The 19,936-nt window shown below is 42.8% G+C and overlaps 1 protein-coding gene across 2 annotated transcripts in view; it reads right to left on the minus strand.

Moving 5' to 3' along the window:
- The window catches only part of kiaa0825 (KIAA0825 ortholog), a 132,505-nt gene that overhangs the window by 75,769 nt on the left and 36,800 nt on the right, over positions 1 to 19,936 (minus strand). For both annotated transcript variants that reach the window (XM_033618475.2, XM_078170797.1), the window contains exons 11-20: positions 19,683 to 19,833; positions 17,312 to 17,502; positions 14,882 to 15,088; positions 13,363 to 13,473; positions 11,447 to 11,586; positions 8,019 to 8,198; positions 5,513 to 5,743; positions 5,118 to 5,422; positions 4,814 to 4,920; positions 2,403 to 2,547 (exon numbers count right to left, since the gene is read on the minus strand). In XM_033618475.2, the coding sequence (XP_033474366.1) occupies positions 2,403 to 2,547; positions 4,814 to 4,920; positions 5,118 to 5,422; positions 5,513 to 5,743; positions 8,019 to 8,198; positions 11,447 to 11,586; positions 13,363 to 13,473; positions 14,882 to 15,088; positions 17,312 to 17,502; positions 19,683 to 19,833 (1,768 nt within the window). The remainder of the gene's footprint in view (positions 1 to 2,402; positions 2,548 to 4,813; positions 4,921 to 5,117; positions 5,423 to 5,512; positions 5,744 to 8,018; positions 8,199 to 11,446; positions 11,587 to 13,362; positions 13,474 to 14,881; positions 15,089 to 17,311; positions 17,503 to 19,682; positions 19,834 to 19,936) is intronic.

Consider the following 19,936-nt stretch of genomic DNA (forward strand, 5'->3'; position numbering starts at 1 on the left):
TTCACTATATTCCCATCCGTCAGCTTGACATGGCCTCTGAACCTCCTATCCCTCCACCTCACCACCAGCCTGGTCTGTCCCTGACCTGCGTGTTCTTGCCTCGACCTTGGCTGGGTAGAGATACTCGAGCTGCCAGGAGGGTAACTCGGAGCCTACTTGGGAAACCCATTCACATTCTATTAAAGCGCTACGCAGAGTTATAGCTGTTCACGGATTCCATCAACGGCAGCATAATGTATATGGTGCTTATGTCTGTGTTATTCCATGCTGTGTCCTAATAGACAGTCTATAGGAGGACCATGTCTGTAAGAATCACGAGCACCAACCAAGTATCTCCTCGCTCTTTTGACAACTCTATTACCTCACCTATACCTATATATGCTGTGCTGTGATGATCACTGAGGGTCCTCCACTAGTAGTGTCATTGACCAATCATTTGAGGATTTTTAAGGCTGTATTTTTTTTTTGCTGGAAGAGCAATTACCCCTTTTAAGATAATTAAGCTTTACGTTTCTTAAAGGAACAGTGTGGAAGATTAAGGGGGATTTAATGACATCTAGTGGTGAGGATGAAGATTGGAACCAGTTGAAACTTTTCCCAGTTGGAATTCTGTCAGTGTTCATTGTTAAGAAGGTTTTTGGCACTGAATAAAGTAGTTTCACATTGTAAATCAGTGTTTCTCCTATGCTGTTCTAGCCCAAAGCCTGCTGAAGAGTGCTCGCCTATTTTCTCTGATAACATAATGTGTGCTCACTTTATTTCTGATCCAGATGTTCAGGAGGATTTTACCAGGAGCAAAATTATCCGCAGAAGCTCCCCCCTCTCCAAAAGCATCGAACCCAGTGATTTAATCCAATAGAAAGACTCAATAAAGCTGTTTCACAATAAAAAAATCAATATTTTTGATGCTCTAGTTCTGGAGGGCCTGCTAACTATGGCCGCCGACACGAAAATGTGAATGGCCCAGTCTAGACCCAATGTCTGATTTGTCCCTTTTGGGCTACTGTAGAAACTGTGCAACAGGGCGACCTTCGTAGACGAGGACCCGCTCCCTATGTAGATAAAAATGGCTTATTTTAAGGCAATGAAAATACAACAATTCTTATTTTCAGGTGATTACACACTCAAGAAAAAAATACTTACTGTATTATGATCGATTTCTGCCAATATATCCCCCTAAATGTTACACACTGGTACTTTAAAATATACATTTGGTGATAATCTATACTTTTAACAACAAATTCCATGACAAGACCACAACCAAAAATTAATTAATAACACTAACAAAAATTATCTAAAGCCTGGTATAGTTTATTCCTATTTGCTGTTGAGCACTGTTGTTGTTCAAACACTATAAAAAGGACAACAGAGAGCCACATGCTGCTGCTGACATGATTTACCTGTACCAGTATTAATTGCTAAAAAAAATTACAATGTCCAGCTGTTTTACAAAATCATTTATCCTGTTCTAAAAATGAAAGAATATATTTACTAGCCTTTTAAAAAGATTTAGGTCCTCATTAGGAACCATTGTGCCTGGGTGGAGAAGATGGAAAGTATTGCGAAATGGACCAATTCACCGTTGGTTTTGATTTTTTAATGGAATTTGTTAACACAAACTGCAAGCCTCATCACATAACTAATAATCCTTCCAATGTAAGAGTCACTGTGCTGAGGTTACAGTCCATAGGTACGTGTGATGCAGTTTGCAGTGTGCAGAATAGCATATGTTGGTGCTTTTGTGATATACAATAGCAGGGGATTGCTTGTGGGATATAAATGTAGCATGCTGTAGGTGGAGGATGTTTCGGTTTGATTCTCACTGAAGAAGAAATGTCAACAGGCCGACCTGAAGAGGAGTTATGGAACCAGTTACAACAACTTGAGTTTCTGTACATAACATTTCTTGTGTACGTTTTACTTATTTTCCTAGGGGCCATGCTCACTTTAAATGCTTTACCAACTGTGAACTTAAAGGAAAATATCACTCTCTGTCTGTATATACACACATATATATAAATACATATATACTTCAATTAACTTTCTAGAGAACTTCTACTTTTCTTTCTGTTCAACTTTTTTTCTCTGAAGTGAGTTTAGCTAAAATAACTTCTACTTGAGTTTAAAAAAAAAGAAGCACTGCTCTTTCTCACTCAGATCTCCTCCAAAGACTTTTGTACTGAATAACTACATGTGGCTCCCTCTCCTCTACATGTGGTGAGCATATAACACAGGAAATCACTGTAGGTTTGCACCCTTGAGGTCACCTGAACAACAGAAGATCAGAACAAGCAGACTGCACACATGCAGCAGCCCTCTTCCCTCCGTCTCCCCCTCCTGAACAGCCTGCGGCCTCAGGCCAGCAGCCACCTAATTGCTGGGGAGAGGGAGTGCTTCCCTACCTCATTGCCTTGGATGATGTGATAGATCTGCCTCAGGTAGTTGCTGCCACCTGCTTTGTGGCAGACCTCCAGCAGCATCAGGCCTATTTTCTGCTCAGTCAGTTCAGCCGCAGCGACTCCGCTCTCCTTTCCTCGCTCAAATACGCTGAGAGAGAGAAACAGAGATGGGAAAAGGAGGAGATGGGAGAGTAAACACAAAGACAGAAAAAAACACAGTGAGGGGCAAAGAGAAAGGAGAGGAAACAGGACGAGGGAGGGTGTCAGCTTGTATCTCTATACCACCTCTGGCTGAGGAAGTATTTTCTAGTTTAGAGAAAAATTTGGAGTAAAATTTGGAATTTGTTGTACACAAGAAAATTAACTGAAACACGACTCCTGAGTTTAGAATTAATGAGTTTTAGTTTTTAGACAAATCATTCGCTCCAGAGGGCAAATGAACTGAAAATGCAATTCCTGGCAAGAAAAGAAATATCTCTTTGCTCCGCTAAACATTCTGAAAAACTATGCAGTCCAGTCAAGGCCAACACAAGTGAGAAATACAGACAAATTATTAAGGGTTAGATAAAATAATAATAATTTTCACTGTTTTCATTACCATTCATGAGATACATAGGGGAATTTTGAACGAAGGATGCTGGTGCACTAAAAGTGATTGGTGTGTGTGTGTTCTTAAGCGTGTATGTGTGTGTGTAATTGTGTGTCAAGGTCCTCATGCATGTACAGTCCCCACCCCTGGCAGACGCCCGCATCATTTTCCTGCCCTTCCTGTATGGATGGATATCACACTACCGTCCATCAACCCTTCTCCTTCACATACACTTCCTGTCATTGTTCTCTCTCTCCCTCTCTTCCCCTTTGTAATTATAAGGTGGCAGGAACGGTGTCGCCTGTCAGCCAGCCATTGGCTGCTTGACATTGAGAGTGGCAAAGGAAGAGGAGTCCCCTCTCGTCCGCGTACATCCCCTCATTCTTTTGCCTGGCGGCCCGATGGTGGTGTTGTCGGCGATGGTGGCTGTGCATCCGTGTCAGCACCTGCGCTGTATCCTTTCCTGTCCATCACTGTGCAGGTGAAGCAGATGATTGGATTCAGTCAGCGGGGTGATTAATGAGGGCCCCTCCGGATTTGGGACAGCCTATCAATCATGTCATTAGGGCCAATGTGCCCTGAAAGAGGCAGACCTCCGCCAAGGAATAACTGCATTCATCTTCATCTGTGTATGCATCCCGTCAGCCCAGCCAGGGTCACCATGATGGAGAACAATAATCTTCTCCTCTACAAATTACTTTGCAAAGACAAGGTGGGTGGCGTGGGGAGGGGGGGTTGCAGTTGGGAAAGGAAGGAGGGAAAGTGGGATGAGGGAACAGAGGTGGGAGGGCTCGCAAGGGGCAAATGTTCTTTGTCGAGGGGTTTAGGGTGTGTGTGTGTGTGTGTGAGATGCCAGTGAGTGGAGTGCCAGTTGTTTTTGGAGTTATTACACCACTCTCTCCCTCTCTCTCTCTTTCTGACACTGTATTCTGATTGTTTACAAGCCAGGCGTCACTTCCCTGTGAAGGTTAGTTTAATGAATAGTAATGATCCCACTGAATGCCTCCGACAGGTGATACATAATCACTCTTCTTTCACTTTTCCACTCAACCCCCTCCCTATCCCTCCGCCACCCTGTCTCTTCTCCCCCCCACCTCCATCTCGTCCCCTCTTCCTGTCACTGAAACAGACAGCATTTCCTAGAACTGGCTGTAATCTACTCAGTGTTTTTATTTATTTCATTCTTCTTTTTTTTTTTAATTGTAAATGTTGTGTTACGGTGCTGAATCACCTTTTTATGAGGATGGATGCACCCAGAGATTGTTATGATGAAGTGAGCGACCAGAGGCGCAATTTCTGGGAACGAGCTACAAAACGGCGAGCCAAAGGTCACAGATCAGCCCAAAGTGAAAGCTGTTTTCCCATCACTCCAGGCTGCAGTCCGCTCAGTCAGACGGCGTGTCCATCATTCACCGCAACAAACACGTGAGATTCATTGATCTCACTCATGAAGCTTTTCAATGAAAAATGATCGCGATGATACGATACATCAGAATTTGAATGCTCAATTAAAAAAAAAAAAAGAAGCACGTCTAAGCTGCATTCTTTTTCATTGTTTTATTCAGCATCTAAATTCAACGTCAAGTAGCTGAATACACCATCAGTCAGCGTGATCAGTTTGAGCCTTTTTACAATCAAAATGATCTGAATAAAATGATACCTTGTTTTTTGTTGAAGCTGCACATGAATAATCAATACAGATTGTGTCTAATGATGGATAACACATATAAAGTACATTCCCAAACGCATGAAAACAGTAACACTAACTACATCAATACCATCCTGACCTTGACCTCTCACTAAATACCTGCAGTTGACCTCTCACCTGTCTGCGCAGAGCTTGCGGGCCTTCTGCAGCTGCATGTTTGTCCACTTGGGTCTTTTTTCCTCCAGAACCTGCAAGACTTTGTGCACTGTGGGTTTGGGAACACCCTGTCAGACGAACAACAGACCATTCAGGTAATTGAGTAGAAGTAGGATGATTTGTTGGCACATATCAATATGATGCTGTGATTGGTATACAGTTTCAGTCGTAACAGCCTGCTATAATGGTCTACATTTCCGGAAACTGCTATTGATAGTATTGTTAATATTAAAGCCCTATAGCCCATATTAACCTTAGCCCTTACCTTCTGTTGAATGCCCATGGTAGCCTGTAGGCACTCAGCAAGCAGGGACAGCGTTTCCCTTGCTCCACGGTCCAAGGCCAGACCACTGATCTGTTCTAGTGTGGCTGGGTCCTCCAGGCCCTGGATCAGACAGCCTAACAGGGCCCAGAGTAACAGGCCCATTAAGCGCAGCTGCCGGGCATGCTGGGAGAGGTGCTTCTCTGCCACTTGGAAGAGGAAGCGGACGGAGAGAGGCACGGATGCTACGGCCAAGGGCAGGTTGGTGAAAATGAAGGACAAGGCTTGAATAGTTACAGATATGAAAGCTGGAAGGAGAAAGGAATATTAGTTTGAGAAAACAAAAGTAAAATTTCTTATATCTCGCTTGAAAATGTGACACCCAAGTGTGTGCGTACTCTTAGCGGCAGTCTCCTTTCCCCATGCTTCCACGGGTGTGTAGTTCCACTCCTTGGGTATTTTAGCCAGGATGCTCTCTGGTACACTCTGCTTGAACGAGGCTTCAATGGGGTCCTCTGTGGTCTGCAAACCCATTACCATAGAGACCAGGTGTACCAGCAGGGTGCTGGTAGATTTGGTGATTACGGCCCGGACACAATTGATCACTACAGGTACAGCCCGGGTTGTGTCTGACAAAAATGAAAAATGAATACAGTGGCTCAAAGAATATCAAGTTGAAGACTTGAGACAAATTCTACCTATCACTTTTTTTTAAAAGCCTAAACTAAGCTATATACAAACATGCACAAAGTTCATGTAAGGCTATGTAACCAGTGTGGTGCTGTGAGACGGACTGAGTCAGTGAAGAAGGAGAAACACAGATAAGAGGGTACAAAACACCAGAACTAAACTGACTCACTTAGAGTCATAACTGGCATTAAAAATATCTATTCTACCAGGTGAACTAAATTCAATGTGATGCAGTAGATGTTTTGTAGCTGTGTCCTACAATATAAACTATGTGCCATGTCATTCTTTTGGAAATTCTGAGACTGAAAATCTGACAGACTGACATAGTTTATTTAGAGAGTGATTAGAAATCAACTGGTAAAGGTATATCTAGTTGAATTTAATAAGAAGACATGTTGCCTGCTGTAAGAAAACAAAACAGTTCAATTATTTTGGATGCAGTACATATAAGTCTCTTACTGCACAATAAAAAATAAGGCACCACCTGTATGTAGGAAGATTTAATACTATTCTATTAAAATACAATTTTATCACTACACTAGGTCCTAAATTATAAAAGGTTTGGACTAGTAAACGTGCCACAGACCTGCAGACATGCCATATTATTGACATAAAATTGAAGGGTAGATGAAATTTTATGATCGCTACCAATTAGAGTGGGTTACATGCAATAGCCCACCTAGCTCATAGCGCACTCAGTCTGTGTCACAAATGACTCCACTTTTTAGGCAATGGGAAAATACAGAGACATGAATAGCTTGCACATCCACAGAGCGCTAAGGTATTCTGTTGAAATATCTCCACTAAAAGCGAGTGATGTCGAGCTAAATTCAGATGTTCTCGATCAAACCCAGGTGGCCTGACAATAGAAATCTTACAACCTTCTCCAGGTGCACTATGTCTTCCGTCGCTCTGCCCTTTCATATCCTGCGCATATTGATAGCAGAGCAGCTACAGCATGAAGTTGTATGGCACCCATAAACTTCCTACAGCGTCGGCTGTAAAACCAAAGGCTACAACAGAAAGATATAGTGCTGTGACGGCACTGGAAGTGCACTGAAATCTCCAGGGACGCCTAACAAATGTGTGACCTCAGACCCGTAGAAAAAGAGGAGAGCGGAACAGAAAATGATATAGCTTTTCGGAGGAGAAGCGCTCTGTGGCAGGTGAGACCTAGACCTATTTTTCAAAGTCACTTGGTTCTCAGACTTTATACCGCCCGCTACTGTATTGACTGGTGTATTGATTTGAAACAACCTGCTACCGTGTGATGAAACATCAGTGTAAGTGGAGAAATAGTGAAACTCTCAACCTAATCTACGAAAGTTAACTCAGTGAACAGTTTAAATAGAAATGGGGGCACAGGGGGTATCCTGTAACCAAAGTTATAATACAAAGATTTGGCACAGTCCAATAATTAAACTAATTACCCTGTGAGGATAAATGATGATTGGATGACTTTGAGAATTTCTCTCTGGCTCACTCTATCTCCTTTTCGTTCTTTCCCTCTGTCGACCCCTCCCTTGCTCTGTCTCCATCCAAATACTCTTCTCCAATCACCCTAATTTATGCTACAATAATTACCACTCACCCAGGATATAAAAATCACCACCAAAAAGGGCTCCATACTCCACAGGAGTTCTGATTAAGCTCTGTATCAAAGCTTGTACCAGAGAGAGGCGGAAAGAAAGGAAGAGTTGAGGAGTAATTGCAGTCTCTGTAACAGCATATTAAAGTCATGCTTTGGCTCACGTTCATGCAATGTCAACATTGGCCCTTGGGGAAAAAAAGAGATGTTTCTTTGTGGGGATTTACTCTTGTATTTCCCACCAAGCACTAGATGCTCATGGACGTTGGTTTCTGGGCTTTTTTAAGACAGATTCAAGCTTCAGAATTCACAAGTTGGGTGTTTTATGTCCTCAAACACAGACTTTCCCATTCAAAAAACCCACTGACTGCGAGATGAGGCAACAAGGAGTGCTAAAATGCTAACTCATTTCCAGGTTTTGGGACTCATACATGCAGCACTCTATTAATATTTAACTATATAATTCTATTAACATGAATGCAGCATTGGATTCAAAAAATAATGTAGAGTGGCTTAGTTCTATGATATACAATAGCACTACAGCTTCTGTGGTAAAGGGTTAGTCTGTATTCTGTAGTAATGACTCCTGAACTTCAACCTTATACAGCAGCTGGTTGCTACTTTACCTGCCAGTGTGTACAGATGTTCCCATATGTGTGCCCTTTCCAGGTATGGTTGAAGGAACTGAGACAAGGCCTTGGGAACATTATTTAGGCAACTGAATAGGTTGAACAATGCAACTATGAAGTCATCTCCTGCCTTGCAGCTCTCTGTAGATGATTCTAAGCAGCTCTCGTGGCAGAAATCTGAGAAAAATAGAGTCGGTCTTAGTCAGTGAGACACTTCTGTACACAATACAAATAAATGTGTGGGCAATCAAAATGTCAATGATTTTATGAAATCTTGATATTCATGAACACTTGACACACACACACATACACTGTAACAGGATACACAAAGAGCAAAAAAGGCTGACTCATGAGCACACATACTCTCATTTAGGGTGTGTGTAGGTGAGTGTAAAATCGGACTGTTTTTTGAATTACGATTCAGAAAATATCAACCTTATGGAGGTAGGTAGTGAAAGATATAAAAGCCTATCCTATGAAGCAGCATCTTGATTTCTTCGCACAAAAACACATTGGAAAATGTCAAGGCTGCCCAACCTGACACATGTTAACAGAAAGGGTGAACAAAAGGCATTGTGAAATAGAAGGGGAAGAAAAACCCACATCTGTGTTAGATGGAGGGGGAAAAAAAACAGACCAGAAAAAACAGAAAAAGGAACAGATTTCAAAGCCCCCACAGCACATGGAGACAGGAAGTGAAAAGGAAGAGGTTTTGACAGGGTGTCCTTGTGGGGGTTGCTGTCTGAGCACAGGGCTGAGGATGGAGGTGTGTGTGCGTGTGTAAACCATATGGATGTCTATATATGTGTTTTGTGCGCTTACAAGTGTGTGTGTGTTAAGTTGACAGGGGTTGCTGAGGAAAGGCCCACTGCTCCAGAGGTGGCAGACATCCAGCGGTCTGTCAGTCTGCTGTGTGGGAGATGACAGCTATTTGAATAGGAGAGTGTATGCAACGCAGCAGTCAATGAGGGGGCGCTGTGATGGAGGGCAGCGCGGCTTCCTTCTGACTAATGCTGGACTATTTTAAAATGACAGCGCTGAATTAGCTGCTGCATTACAGGGACAGTAATATCAGCCACCTTAATAACAGGCAGGTAGGAAGCATTGCCACCACTCAAGGTCTGTATGAAAGCTGATATCATCTATCTCGCTGTCTCTATCTCTGAGTCTCCCTCTACGTCTCTCCTTTTCTCTCACAATAACACATCTAACACATGCACTCAAAAGTGGTCAACCAACCTGACCTACAATCAGTCTATTAGGCACCATAATGTGGGTTATGCCGGCATCTTGTTCTCTCCATGTCTGGTAATTGGTCCTTAAGGGGAGAGTGTTCTGGATATCACTGCTGTGGCTCCAACGGTCCAAGGAAACAGGGAGTGACTAACATTAATTTCCACTTGGGGTGCTGGAGAGCATGGCAGGTTAACTAGGTGCCTTTTAATAATGATCCCATTATGGAGCAGCAGATGACTTGAGAAAAACTGATGACAGTGCGCTGGCACATCTCTGTGGAGTTTCCACTACTGCTACAGCGCACAATAATTCCAGCGGGTTTGTGTTTCTATGTCGATTTCTCAGTTTCCTATTTCCCCTCGTTCTCTTTCCCTCCCTCTCTGTCTCTAAGCTTATCCAGCCTTGATACATCGCCAATACATACACCTGTTTATCTTCCGGACAACCAGTCAACCAGTCACAAGGGCCCTCTCTGCAAACCTCTGTAATTGGAAGCAGACACGCTGATGATAATAAAAAGGCTATGTGTGTATGAGTGTGTGCACCAGAAGTGGTGTATCTTCAGATTTAGGGTGAGTTGTGCAAAGGCGAAAACTGTTTTTATGAATGTGGAGGAGGTGTTATCCCTCTGCAAACAGTTTCATTTTCAAATTGTCAGACAATGGCTGGGGCAATCCGGCTGCTAGCTAGCTCTCTAGCAAGCTAGTGTGCTTTTGATAAGGCAGATACAATGTGTTGTAAAACGTGTCACAGAGCAACAGCACTGATGAAAAAGTGCTGTTAATGAAACAAAGTTGGTTATTAGAAAAAGGCACAGTGGCTGTCTTTGACAACTACTTTAAAGGAGCAATGTGGAAGATTTAGGGGGATTTAGTGGCATCTAGTGGTGAGGATTGCAGACTACAACCGGCTGAAACTTCTTCCGGTTAGAATTCCTTCAGTGTTCATCATTCAAGAAGTTTTAAACTGGAGCTCAATTATACACAGAGGTCTTTTAAGCCAGTAAAACACAAAATAGAGCAGTTTCATGTTAAAAAAATGTTTGGTTTTTTTGGATGCTCCTGTCATCAAGGGGCTGCTTACTATGGCAGCCAATGCAAAAACGTGAATGGCCCAATCTACAGGCAGTGTTTGGTTTGTCAGTTCTGGGCTACTGTAGATACATGGTGGTGCAACATGGTGGACTCCGTATACAAGGACCTGCTCTTTACATGGATATAAATGGCTTATTCTAAGGTACGGAAAAGACAACTATTCTTATTTTCAGGTGATTAGACTTTGAATAAAACGCAGTTGATATATTCAATCTCTGCCAATATATTCCCCTAAATCCTACACACTGGACCTTTAACACACTAAATTGAATTGAATTAGAGGAACAGAGTCCAACTGAAGTAGTTTGTGACTCACTCTACTATTATCTATTAGTAAGATACATTTGAATTTTTATTAATAAAGCACCAAGACACACCCCAGTATATACATGTATGGGGAAGTGAAGTGGCTTATGGGAGTGTAGGCATTCAGTCAAGCTGTTCCTTCTGTCTGTCTGCTTCCTGGTTAATTAGCCCGTCACCGTGATAACACGCGAGAGTCAGCGCTTCCAGCGTTGATTTACGGCAGCGTGCGGGGAGAAGCATTGCAGAGCCTCTGAGCCAGACTCAGACCGAGCGAGAGAACGAGACAGTGAGAGTTGTTATTAATGAGGTCGCTATAATGTGAATTAATGTGCGAGTGCACAACAGTCTTTAAAGGTTAGACTGTTGCCGGTGCGGAGGGGAGAAGAAGGGAGGGAAAATCTTTAAAGGTCAGCGTGTGTGCTCCGCCTGGGCCTGTTGAGTGTTTATTACTGCTCTCTATTGATTTAGTGATGATGGTGACCAAGGTGAAAATGATGATGATGGCAAAGATGCTGATGATAACTTCATAAAATGGATAGAGCTCATCTAAGGTCTGTGTAACTCGCTTAGGATCTTTGAGCACCCTAATTAAGACACTGGTAAACAGCTTCCCACACATGGCCCCTGCAGGATTGACTCTGTGGGTCCAGCATTATAAAATCGGAAATGCTAAAGAATTAATGAAAGAGGCTTATGGATTGACAGCTAAGCATGTATAGCACACTCACACACTGTGCTCTTTAGCTATTTACACACACAGTTCCATATAAACTGAAAAAAATGACTTACAAGAGTTTTCCAGGAGTATTCTGGGCAGGTGACAGTCTCTGTGCAGCAACATTCGCAGAAGCAACCTGGGATTGTGTCCTGGGTCAGAGGTCAGCAGCCTCAGCTGACATGCAAAGGCCGCCTGGCCCATAAGGCCATCTCTGAGAGCGGAAAGAGGAAAAACAAAGTTGACAGTTCTGCAGTGTCAGGTGAGGGTACAGATAGCAGTCCATTTAGAAAGAGACAACAAAGGAGGGAAAGAGTGTCACAAGTGAAAGACAGAGACTGAAATCACAGTTGTCTTGGGCGACAATCTGGGAGGAAATACTGTTTATGCTACAATGGTAACTTCCGTCAGTGTCACTCACTCCTGATATGAGCTTAGTCTGCAAATGCCTTCACTCTCACTTACTTATAGTGTGCACTGGGAAGGAATTAGCTCTAATCTTGGCCAGCTAAAACCAAATTAACATTTGGGAGACAGCCAAATACATGAATATACAGCAGTACCCCCCTCCTACATCTTTTGTATAACCAAGGGGCTGCAGCCAGCTGTGGGTAATGAGCCGTATCCTTGGTGTGTGTGTGAGTGTGTGCAAGTGTATGTGTGTGTGTGCACCCTTCAGAGCCTGTGCTTGTGGTTATGTACGTGTGCAAGCATGAGGGCATGCTGACATGTGTGTGCCTACGTATTACTTTATACATCTCAATAAAAATCTCATGGAAGAAATGGACAGAGTTTGTCTGAGGAGCGAGGAGGCGGGAGGGAGTGCAGGGGGTGTCTGCCCAGAAATTAACCATTCCATTTGAGCCAAAAAGCTAGAGCAGGGTGCACCCTGCTGCTTGACTGAGGAAAACTATGCCTCAATCTGACAGTGCAATTTATGATGTCACTAGGACTGCAAATCCAGAAGAAATCCTCTTTTAACTGCTCTGATAAATCTACCCGGCTACAGCGCGGGGTCAGCTTACAGAACCAAGGCACACACATACACACACACACACACACACACACGTGCAGAGGCAAGTGGAAAAAGCAGAGCATTAATGTGTGCAAATTCAGAAACACACATAAGGCCAGAAAACATAACTTCAGTTGCTTTCTTTATAGCCCGTAATGCTAGATGATTTATTTATGTACTTTGTGATTTTATTATTGTTTTATTTAATAACCATAACAATGGGTTTTATTTTAATGGGCTGGGGAGAGATCTGGCCACAGAGGCCGGGTCCTGGATGAGGACCTGTGGATCTGGCCCCGGGCCACTGGCAGGGCCCCCCTGGCGCCTTCGCATGCAGGCAGGAGGTGGGAGCAAAGAAATAAAGAGGTCATAAAAATAAACTAATTTCAGTTCTCCGATACTTATGGAGCAGGAGAGTGGGGGTTAGTTTGATTTGTGCTCCATCAGCACGCAATGACATCACCTCTGGCAGTGAGGGAGATTAGAGGGGAGGAGGGTGGAGTCAAGGGTGAACGGGGGGAGAGTGATTGACTGCACCTTGGAGGTCACAACAGTAACTGGACACACATGTATGCACGCATGTACACATGCACGCACACATCGCGGTGTACTCTGTTGACGCCTCATGTGTAAAGCCCTCAGCAACCATCAACATAAACAAAATCAGTGTCAGCGGCTACAGTAGTTTATTTATTATTTTTTTCTTTCCCAGCTTGCATCTGTGTTATATTACCACGGCAACTCTAGCTTGCGGCCCTGAGCAATGGGTAAGTCTGGTTATATATCTGCACATGCAGTACGCGGTTGTAACTCACACACACATACACACATATGGTTCTCTACACAGTGGGTGGAGGTGTGTGTGATGGCTTAGCATACCAGAGTGTGTGTGTATGTGAGTTTGTGTGTGGACATGCTAATGTGTACCTACTGTATGATGGGTGATGGATGGTATGATGGGTGTATTTTACATACCGTATGGCCTGCTCTGTGAAGAGGTCAGGGTTGATAGCATTTAGCCAGTGGACAAGAGGGCTGTCAAGCTGCTTTGGCGTGGACTCTTTCTCAGGATTAATCATGAATATCCTGGAGGAGATTGAGATCACACGGGGCGATTTTGAACAATACATATTCAATTTACATATGGTGGTCATACTTCCTCAGGTAGTGATATCATAAACAAAATACATCCACCTATGTGCATAGTATACTTTTATTTTACTTAATTTGTAACAGTTGGCAACCCACTCATGTGAAGTCAAGTGTGGGGCTACATCCATGGTCATTTGGGAGACAAGATTTCAAAGCCAGTGGCTAAATAGTTTTATATGAAAAGTAGATCAGTTTGGTGTCTGTAGGTCATATCTTACTTTAACTTAAAGGTGCAGTCAGCAATTCTAATCCAGTGCTTGAGGTCAACTTCCGGCCTGTCGTTACTATGCAAAAATGGCAGGGGGGAAATATCACTCGCAGTATCTATTGTTGGAAATGTGCCAAATTGAGATTGTTCTCTTTGTGACATCAACACACCAACATGTCAAAGAGCTGCTGGGTGACTGGCTGTATGACTGAGAAGACCAGACGAATCCAAGTCACCAGTTTTATATCACATCAGTTGAACAATGAAAAAGGGGCTGGTGGCCATAAAAAGGGCACACATAAACACGCATGGGAGTGTCACCCAAAACAGATTCTAGTCCCCCAAAGTCAAATCACTCTTATGTCTGCTCTACACATTTCATAACAGGTGAGAATAATAAAGTCATACAATAATGCTATAACAGTGATACTCCAAGTGTTTGGTCTTGCATTTTGGTAGTCAGTACAGACCTGGGCTTGGCCAGTTTAAAGTACTTTACTCATACTAGTACTAATTAATTATTTTTTAAAGCTACTGTAAAAGTAGTGGTGTCATGTAAGACAGCCTAAGGCATGATTCAAGGCTGACTAGGGTGACTTCTCTCCCATATTTTGCTTTAGATCATTTTGAAAGGGCTTTAAAAATAATAAACATAATGTTTACCTCAATAGTCTTCAATCAAAATGTAACTCAAGGTTGTGAAATTAACCAGAAATGATGAAAAACCGAGGCTTACTCAAGATATTGCATTATACAGACCACAGAAAACACTTCCCCTTTCCTCCAAACAAAGAGGGCAACAATCTTGTGCCATCACATTGACTTGAGTAATACACTTTTTGTCAAATTCAGCAAATATCTCCTCACGGTCTGCTGGCTGTCTGTTGTGAGTGCACTGAAAAGAAATATCTGTGTTCAGGCTCTGTCAATGGGAAACAAAGTGGCTCAACAGTTACTCTACACTATGCTAGTAATGAAACGTAAATAACATCGTGGATTACTGGAGCTTCTGAAGGAGCACTGATAGGGGGTTTGTATTTGTCTGGGTGTTGAATTCCAATATCAACAACCTTTCTTCAAAATCGCTGACTCCACCTTTAAAGTCTAATAACAAAAAACAGTGTGCATACCAACCTGTACAGTAAAGATAGAGGCGCTGTGACAATGACGAGGACCGTCAGGAGTTGCTCACACAGGCTGTGGATTTGGTACGGCCAATCTGATCCGCCTGCTATTATGGCAATTGCTGAAGAAGGATTGGAGCGCACCAAGGCCTCGGGACTTTCACACACACTCCACATGAGCTGCTCCACATACAGCAGCACTGCTGTAATGTCACATCTTCACAGAGTACGGAAACAGAAAAGGCGAATGTATAGATGGAAAGAGAAAAGATGTGGGGGGAATATGTGAAAAACACACAAAGAAATAGAAAGAGAGAGGCACTGAAAGCAAACATTTCTGTCTTCAAAGGCTGACATGCACCATTACATCATGACATAACAGCCTCATTGTAGGCAGCCAGACAACAGACCCTCCTGGTGATTTTACTATTGGAAAGTTCAGTGTACAAAGGGCTTTGGATTTCACAATAAAAGTCACTGCTTTTACTTTTATATGCCCCTAAATCTGTTTCCTCAATTGGTCAGGGAGAGCTGCTCATCATCTCTCATCTCCTCATGCCTTTTCCCATGGCCTAAATTGTTATTAGACACACACAGAGATGGACTGATACAGGAGAGCTGAGGTAGCATTAGGGTGCCCATGTGAGTGCTATACACATAGAAAACTTGAAGAAGCTTTGAAAAGCCATCTGTTTAAGCTAGCCTTACACTTTACAACTGTCCCTACAGGAACACTGCATCTCCAGGCAACATAAACCAGGCTTTGCGTTGACATCCTGCGGTGCTACACATGTACTGTATAATGCACTTCATCTTTGTCACTCTTTGATCCTCTTGCCGTGTGCCACAGTTTAGCCTGTTCATTGTCATCATACAGCCATTAGGAGGAGAAAGAGGATGGAGAAGATGACCCCGGAGCCTGTACGGAGAGCGTGCCAATGACATGCTAACACTACGTCAGACCACCTTCAGCATCAGACCCATAGGAGCTGAGGGAAACTAGGCCAACAGTGAGAAAGGTTAAACCATTTAGAGCTTTCTGGAAGTTCTGATGTAATTTGGGAAACCATTATGTATACCCAAGTCTATACTCATGTACAGTATATACCAAAGTCTAAATATTGCACATGTAGACTACACAAATATCTGTGTGAGAAAGATAATGAGCAAATTATCAAGTTAAAACACATACCATCTATAGTCACTGACAATTGTCAAGAAAACCACAAATTACCAACTGAAAAATAACCAATTTTGATAGAAAACAAATATTATTCCCGGGTTTCAAAGTTTAATTGTGACCTTACAAACATCATTTGATAAAACAATGTCATCTTGTTCCATAGCTTTTGATCATATCACATGATATTCATCAGCACATGAACCTTACCTGCTTGACACTGAATTGTAATTGTTCAAATTTTAATTTTTCTAAGCACCTCTTGTCCAGGTTGCTCTAAGAGCTGAGATTGGGACTGTTTACAAAAATACTGTTTCCAAGGTCAAGACCGAATTGAACCTCAGCTGAGGAGCCAACATGAACAGGTCCTTAAAGCCAAAACTAAATGACCTTGTGGTGAAGTTGTTTTCTTAATTGACATTCCACTATGCTACTCTGCAACAGGGATAAAATCTTCTATTACAATTTATGTAATTTCATATTGTGAAACTGATACTTCTTAGAACATTTCTCCAGAAATTCAATTAAGAAACCCTTTACAGAGAATATAACCAGACAGGATTTCCTGTACTGGCTGACAAGTGAATTACTTGTAGATAGCAAGGTACGTCATTACATTGATGCAGGAAATTCTGTAAATTCAATTGTTGCCATTAAGCAGTTATTCTCATTGATTTGCAAAATTGCTCACATCAACCAGCTACAACCAGAGATGTTAAAGAGATTCCCTCAGTAGAAACAGTACAGAAAAATGTGATGGTTGAGAAACCATCTCATGGTATGAATCATCACATCGATACTTTAATTATATCTAAATGTTTAAACGATGGGCGAGAACACAAATTGCAGTGCAGGGGCCTCATTACAGAAAAATATCCTAACTGCTTGTCCTAGCTTAAGTTTCAAAGATTGGAAAAATCCTATCCTCCTGTCACAGAAGCAATTTCAGACCTACTATCTTATCTTAATTTGAGAAATCCTAACTATAACTGTAAATGTGATTCTTCAGTCAGAACTCATTATGTTGGGCCTGTTTTTATGTTTAAAATGTACCAGTATGCTACTTGAGATGGACAAGCTATGTAGAATATCAACAGCTGTCACTTGTCACTGGCAAACTTACTTGCATTTTATGTTACAAAAAAATGTCATAAAAAAGTCCAAGAAAACTTTACGGGTACATGTAAGGAATTTGCGGTATAGATGCTATAAACAGCCACAGCTTGTGAAAATTACAGAGGTTGGTATGGCACATGATACCTGATTTGCAGGTGTCTCTTGTACGAAGGACGGGCCCTGGCATATCTTTGCACCAGCAGCTGTAAAGTCTCTGACAGCACCTGGCCGAGGATGTCCTTGGCCATCTCTGCCGGGAGGACCGCCCACAGGTCGCTACGGAGTCCACACAGGAAATAGAACCACATCTGCACCGAGAAGGAACAGCGCTCGCCCTGTGGAAGAAAGTGGTGGATGTTAGGAAGGGAGGGGGGAAGGGAGGGAGGGAAAGGGGGGTTGCAGATGATGAAGATATATTGTGATATGGATATTGACAGTGAAGCAAAAACAGAGAAAACCAAGAGGTGAAGGGGATAAAAATAGAGGGAGAGAAGGAGAGAGTGAGAGAAAACATGAAGGAGAAGAAAGCGAGAGACAGAGACAGAGGCAGGTCTGTCAACACCAGGATGTCTCAGTGGTCACGCCACCTGCACTCTGCACCTGGGTTTCTGCCCCCACTGGGATTTTAGACTGCTTTAAAGTCCTGAACTGGAGAACACATCACAACAGGCACACACTTGCACGCACATACACGGACAGGGAGAGAGAGAGTGAAGGGGAGAAATCGAGAACTTTGAATAAAGTGAGCAAAGACAAGTGAGAGTGAGAAGAAAGAAAGACAGACAGAGGAGGAGAACAGATTGAGAATAAGAGATTATTAGCAATGTGGTTTAAATATAGAAGAATTGATTCATTAAGCCGTTCTCTTCTACCTCTACTCTTCTGAAATCCTCATGTTTAACCTCCAATAATAAACTGCTCCAGCGGATGGTGCATGTGTGTGGCGGAGAGATACTGACACATCCAAAACTCCCCAACTTCCTCCCGTCTTCGAACTCATCATGCCCCACAGTCCCTACTCATTTTCTTCCCACTTCACCTCATCTATCTCGTATTTTACTTCTCTCCTTCCCCTCCCTTCCTCTCCTCCCTGGAGCCAGTCATTTAGGGATCGGTGGTTGATGGGGAGCGTGACCGAGCTCTATGTCCGGGATTAGGCCGCCATCCTCCGCCTGTGGACTCGGCAGAGCAAACGCAGACACAGATGCTGGATCCAAGAGCAGCCACAACTGCATGTGTGGTTGGACTGTTTAATCCATCCATTCAAGTCAAACTTTATTTAACCAGCCAGGTCAACTATGAACAAATTCCTATTAGAGATGAAGACCTGGCAGCAGTGAGGACTGAATCCGGGATGAGGAACTGAGGATGGAATAAAATTGGAAACTCATAACAGCTTTTTTTCGCAAATGAAATTTAGTATTTGGCTCTGAAGGCAAAATCCTGACAAGAAAGGTACCCAAGGTCATGCTCTAAACTTCCTTTGATCGCCTTTACTGACCTCATGTGCTGTTATTATAGCATATTAAATAGCATATTAAATATTTCTCTGCCAACAACTATTCATGTGTCTATATCAATGTAAAATAACAAAAGGAAGGAAAGGTCTCTCTGGACCTGCACTCTGCTGTGAGGGAGCCACGACACAGGGCTGGGGATCCAGGAGATGGAAACCTTGTGCATACAACTGCACATATACAACAGACATGAAAACATAGTTACATGCATACATACGCAGCAAATGAAACGCACATCCTGAGATGCTGCTGCACACCCACACATGCATTCATCTGTACAGATGCACACCGGCATGCTTGAACAAAAGCACACACCTGCGCACAGCAGGTCTGTCTGACACCAGTGACCCGGGGAAGGAGGGAGGAACAAAGGGAGAAAAAAAGGCAAAAGCAGGGTAAAGTATGAAAGAGAGAGGAGGTTTAGATTGGTTTAAGGGCATAAAGGTAGGGGAGTTTCAGAGGCCCTATGCTGTTTCCAGACAGTCCCAGTGTAGACTGCAGACTTCAGAAAGCTGAATCCCTGGAGCCCCCGGGGCAGCATGGAAGCCACAGATGTTCTCAGGGAGCTCAGAGTAGAAGGCTCAGTTAGAAGAGGGAGAGTGGGAGGTAAAGATGTATTGTGGGAATGAAAAGAAGAAGCGAGAAAGCTCCAGAGTATAATTCCTAGAGTTCCTCACAATCTACAAAAAAAAAAAGCCTACTAAGACACGTGGCATTAGAATTTCCACTTTTTCACGATGAAAGGAATAAAATCAACACCAGACAATACTGCAGATGTTTTATGTGTTACTGACTTTTTGATTTGGGGGGTAAATAAGTAATACTCAAATAGGTTCCACTTACACATCTTAAATGCCTGAAACTTCAACCCAGAGAAGTTTATGAAGACAGTAAAATATTTTTTTTATCATTTAAGAGTTTAGCATAGCATGGCAAAGTTTTTATCAAGGTGTCTTGGGGAAAACCAAATAGATTTTGGAAAATGAAGGCACACTTACCTCGTAGAAGGGTTTGGGGTCAGCCCAGTGGTGACTCTCTGCATCTTGAAGAAGGCAGGTGGAACAAATATGGATACAGTAGCTGGTCAGCTGGTCTCTCAAGGCCTCCACTGTATCTTGGTACTTCTGGATAGGCAGCAGGGTCAGGGGTCTAGGCATGGATGAAAGAAACAAAGCTTTAAAGGTAATGGCAGAAAATTCTTACTACATATGGTACATTAAGAAAGAAGAAAGGGGCAGCTGGGGTCAAGAGC

The sequence above is a fragment of the Epinephelus lanceolatus genome, chromosome 9, assembly GCF_041903045.1.
Source record: "Epinephelus lanceolatus isolate andai-2023 chromosome 9, ASM4190304v1, whole genome shotgun sequence".
NCBI lineage: Eukaryota > Metazoa > Chordata > Actinopteri > Perciformes > Serranidae > Epinephelus > Epinephelus lanceolatus.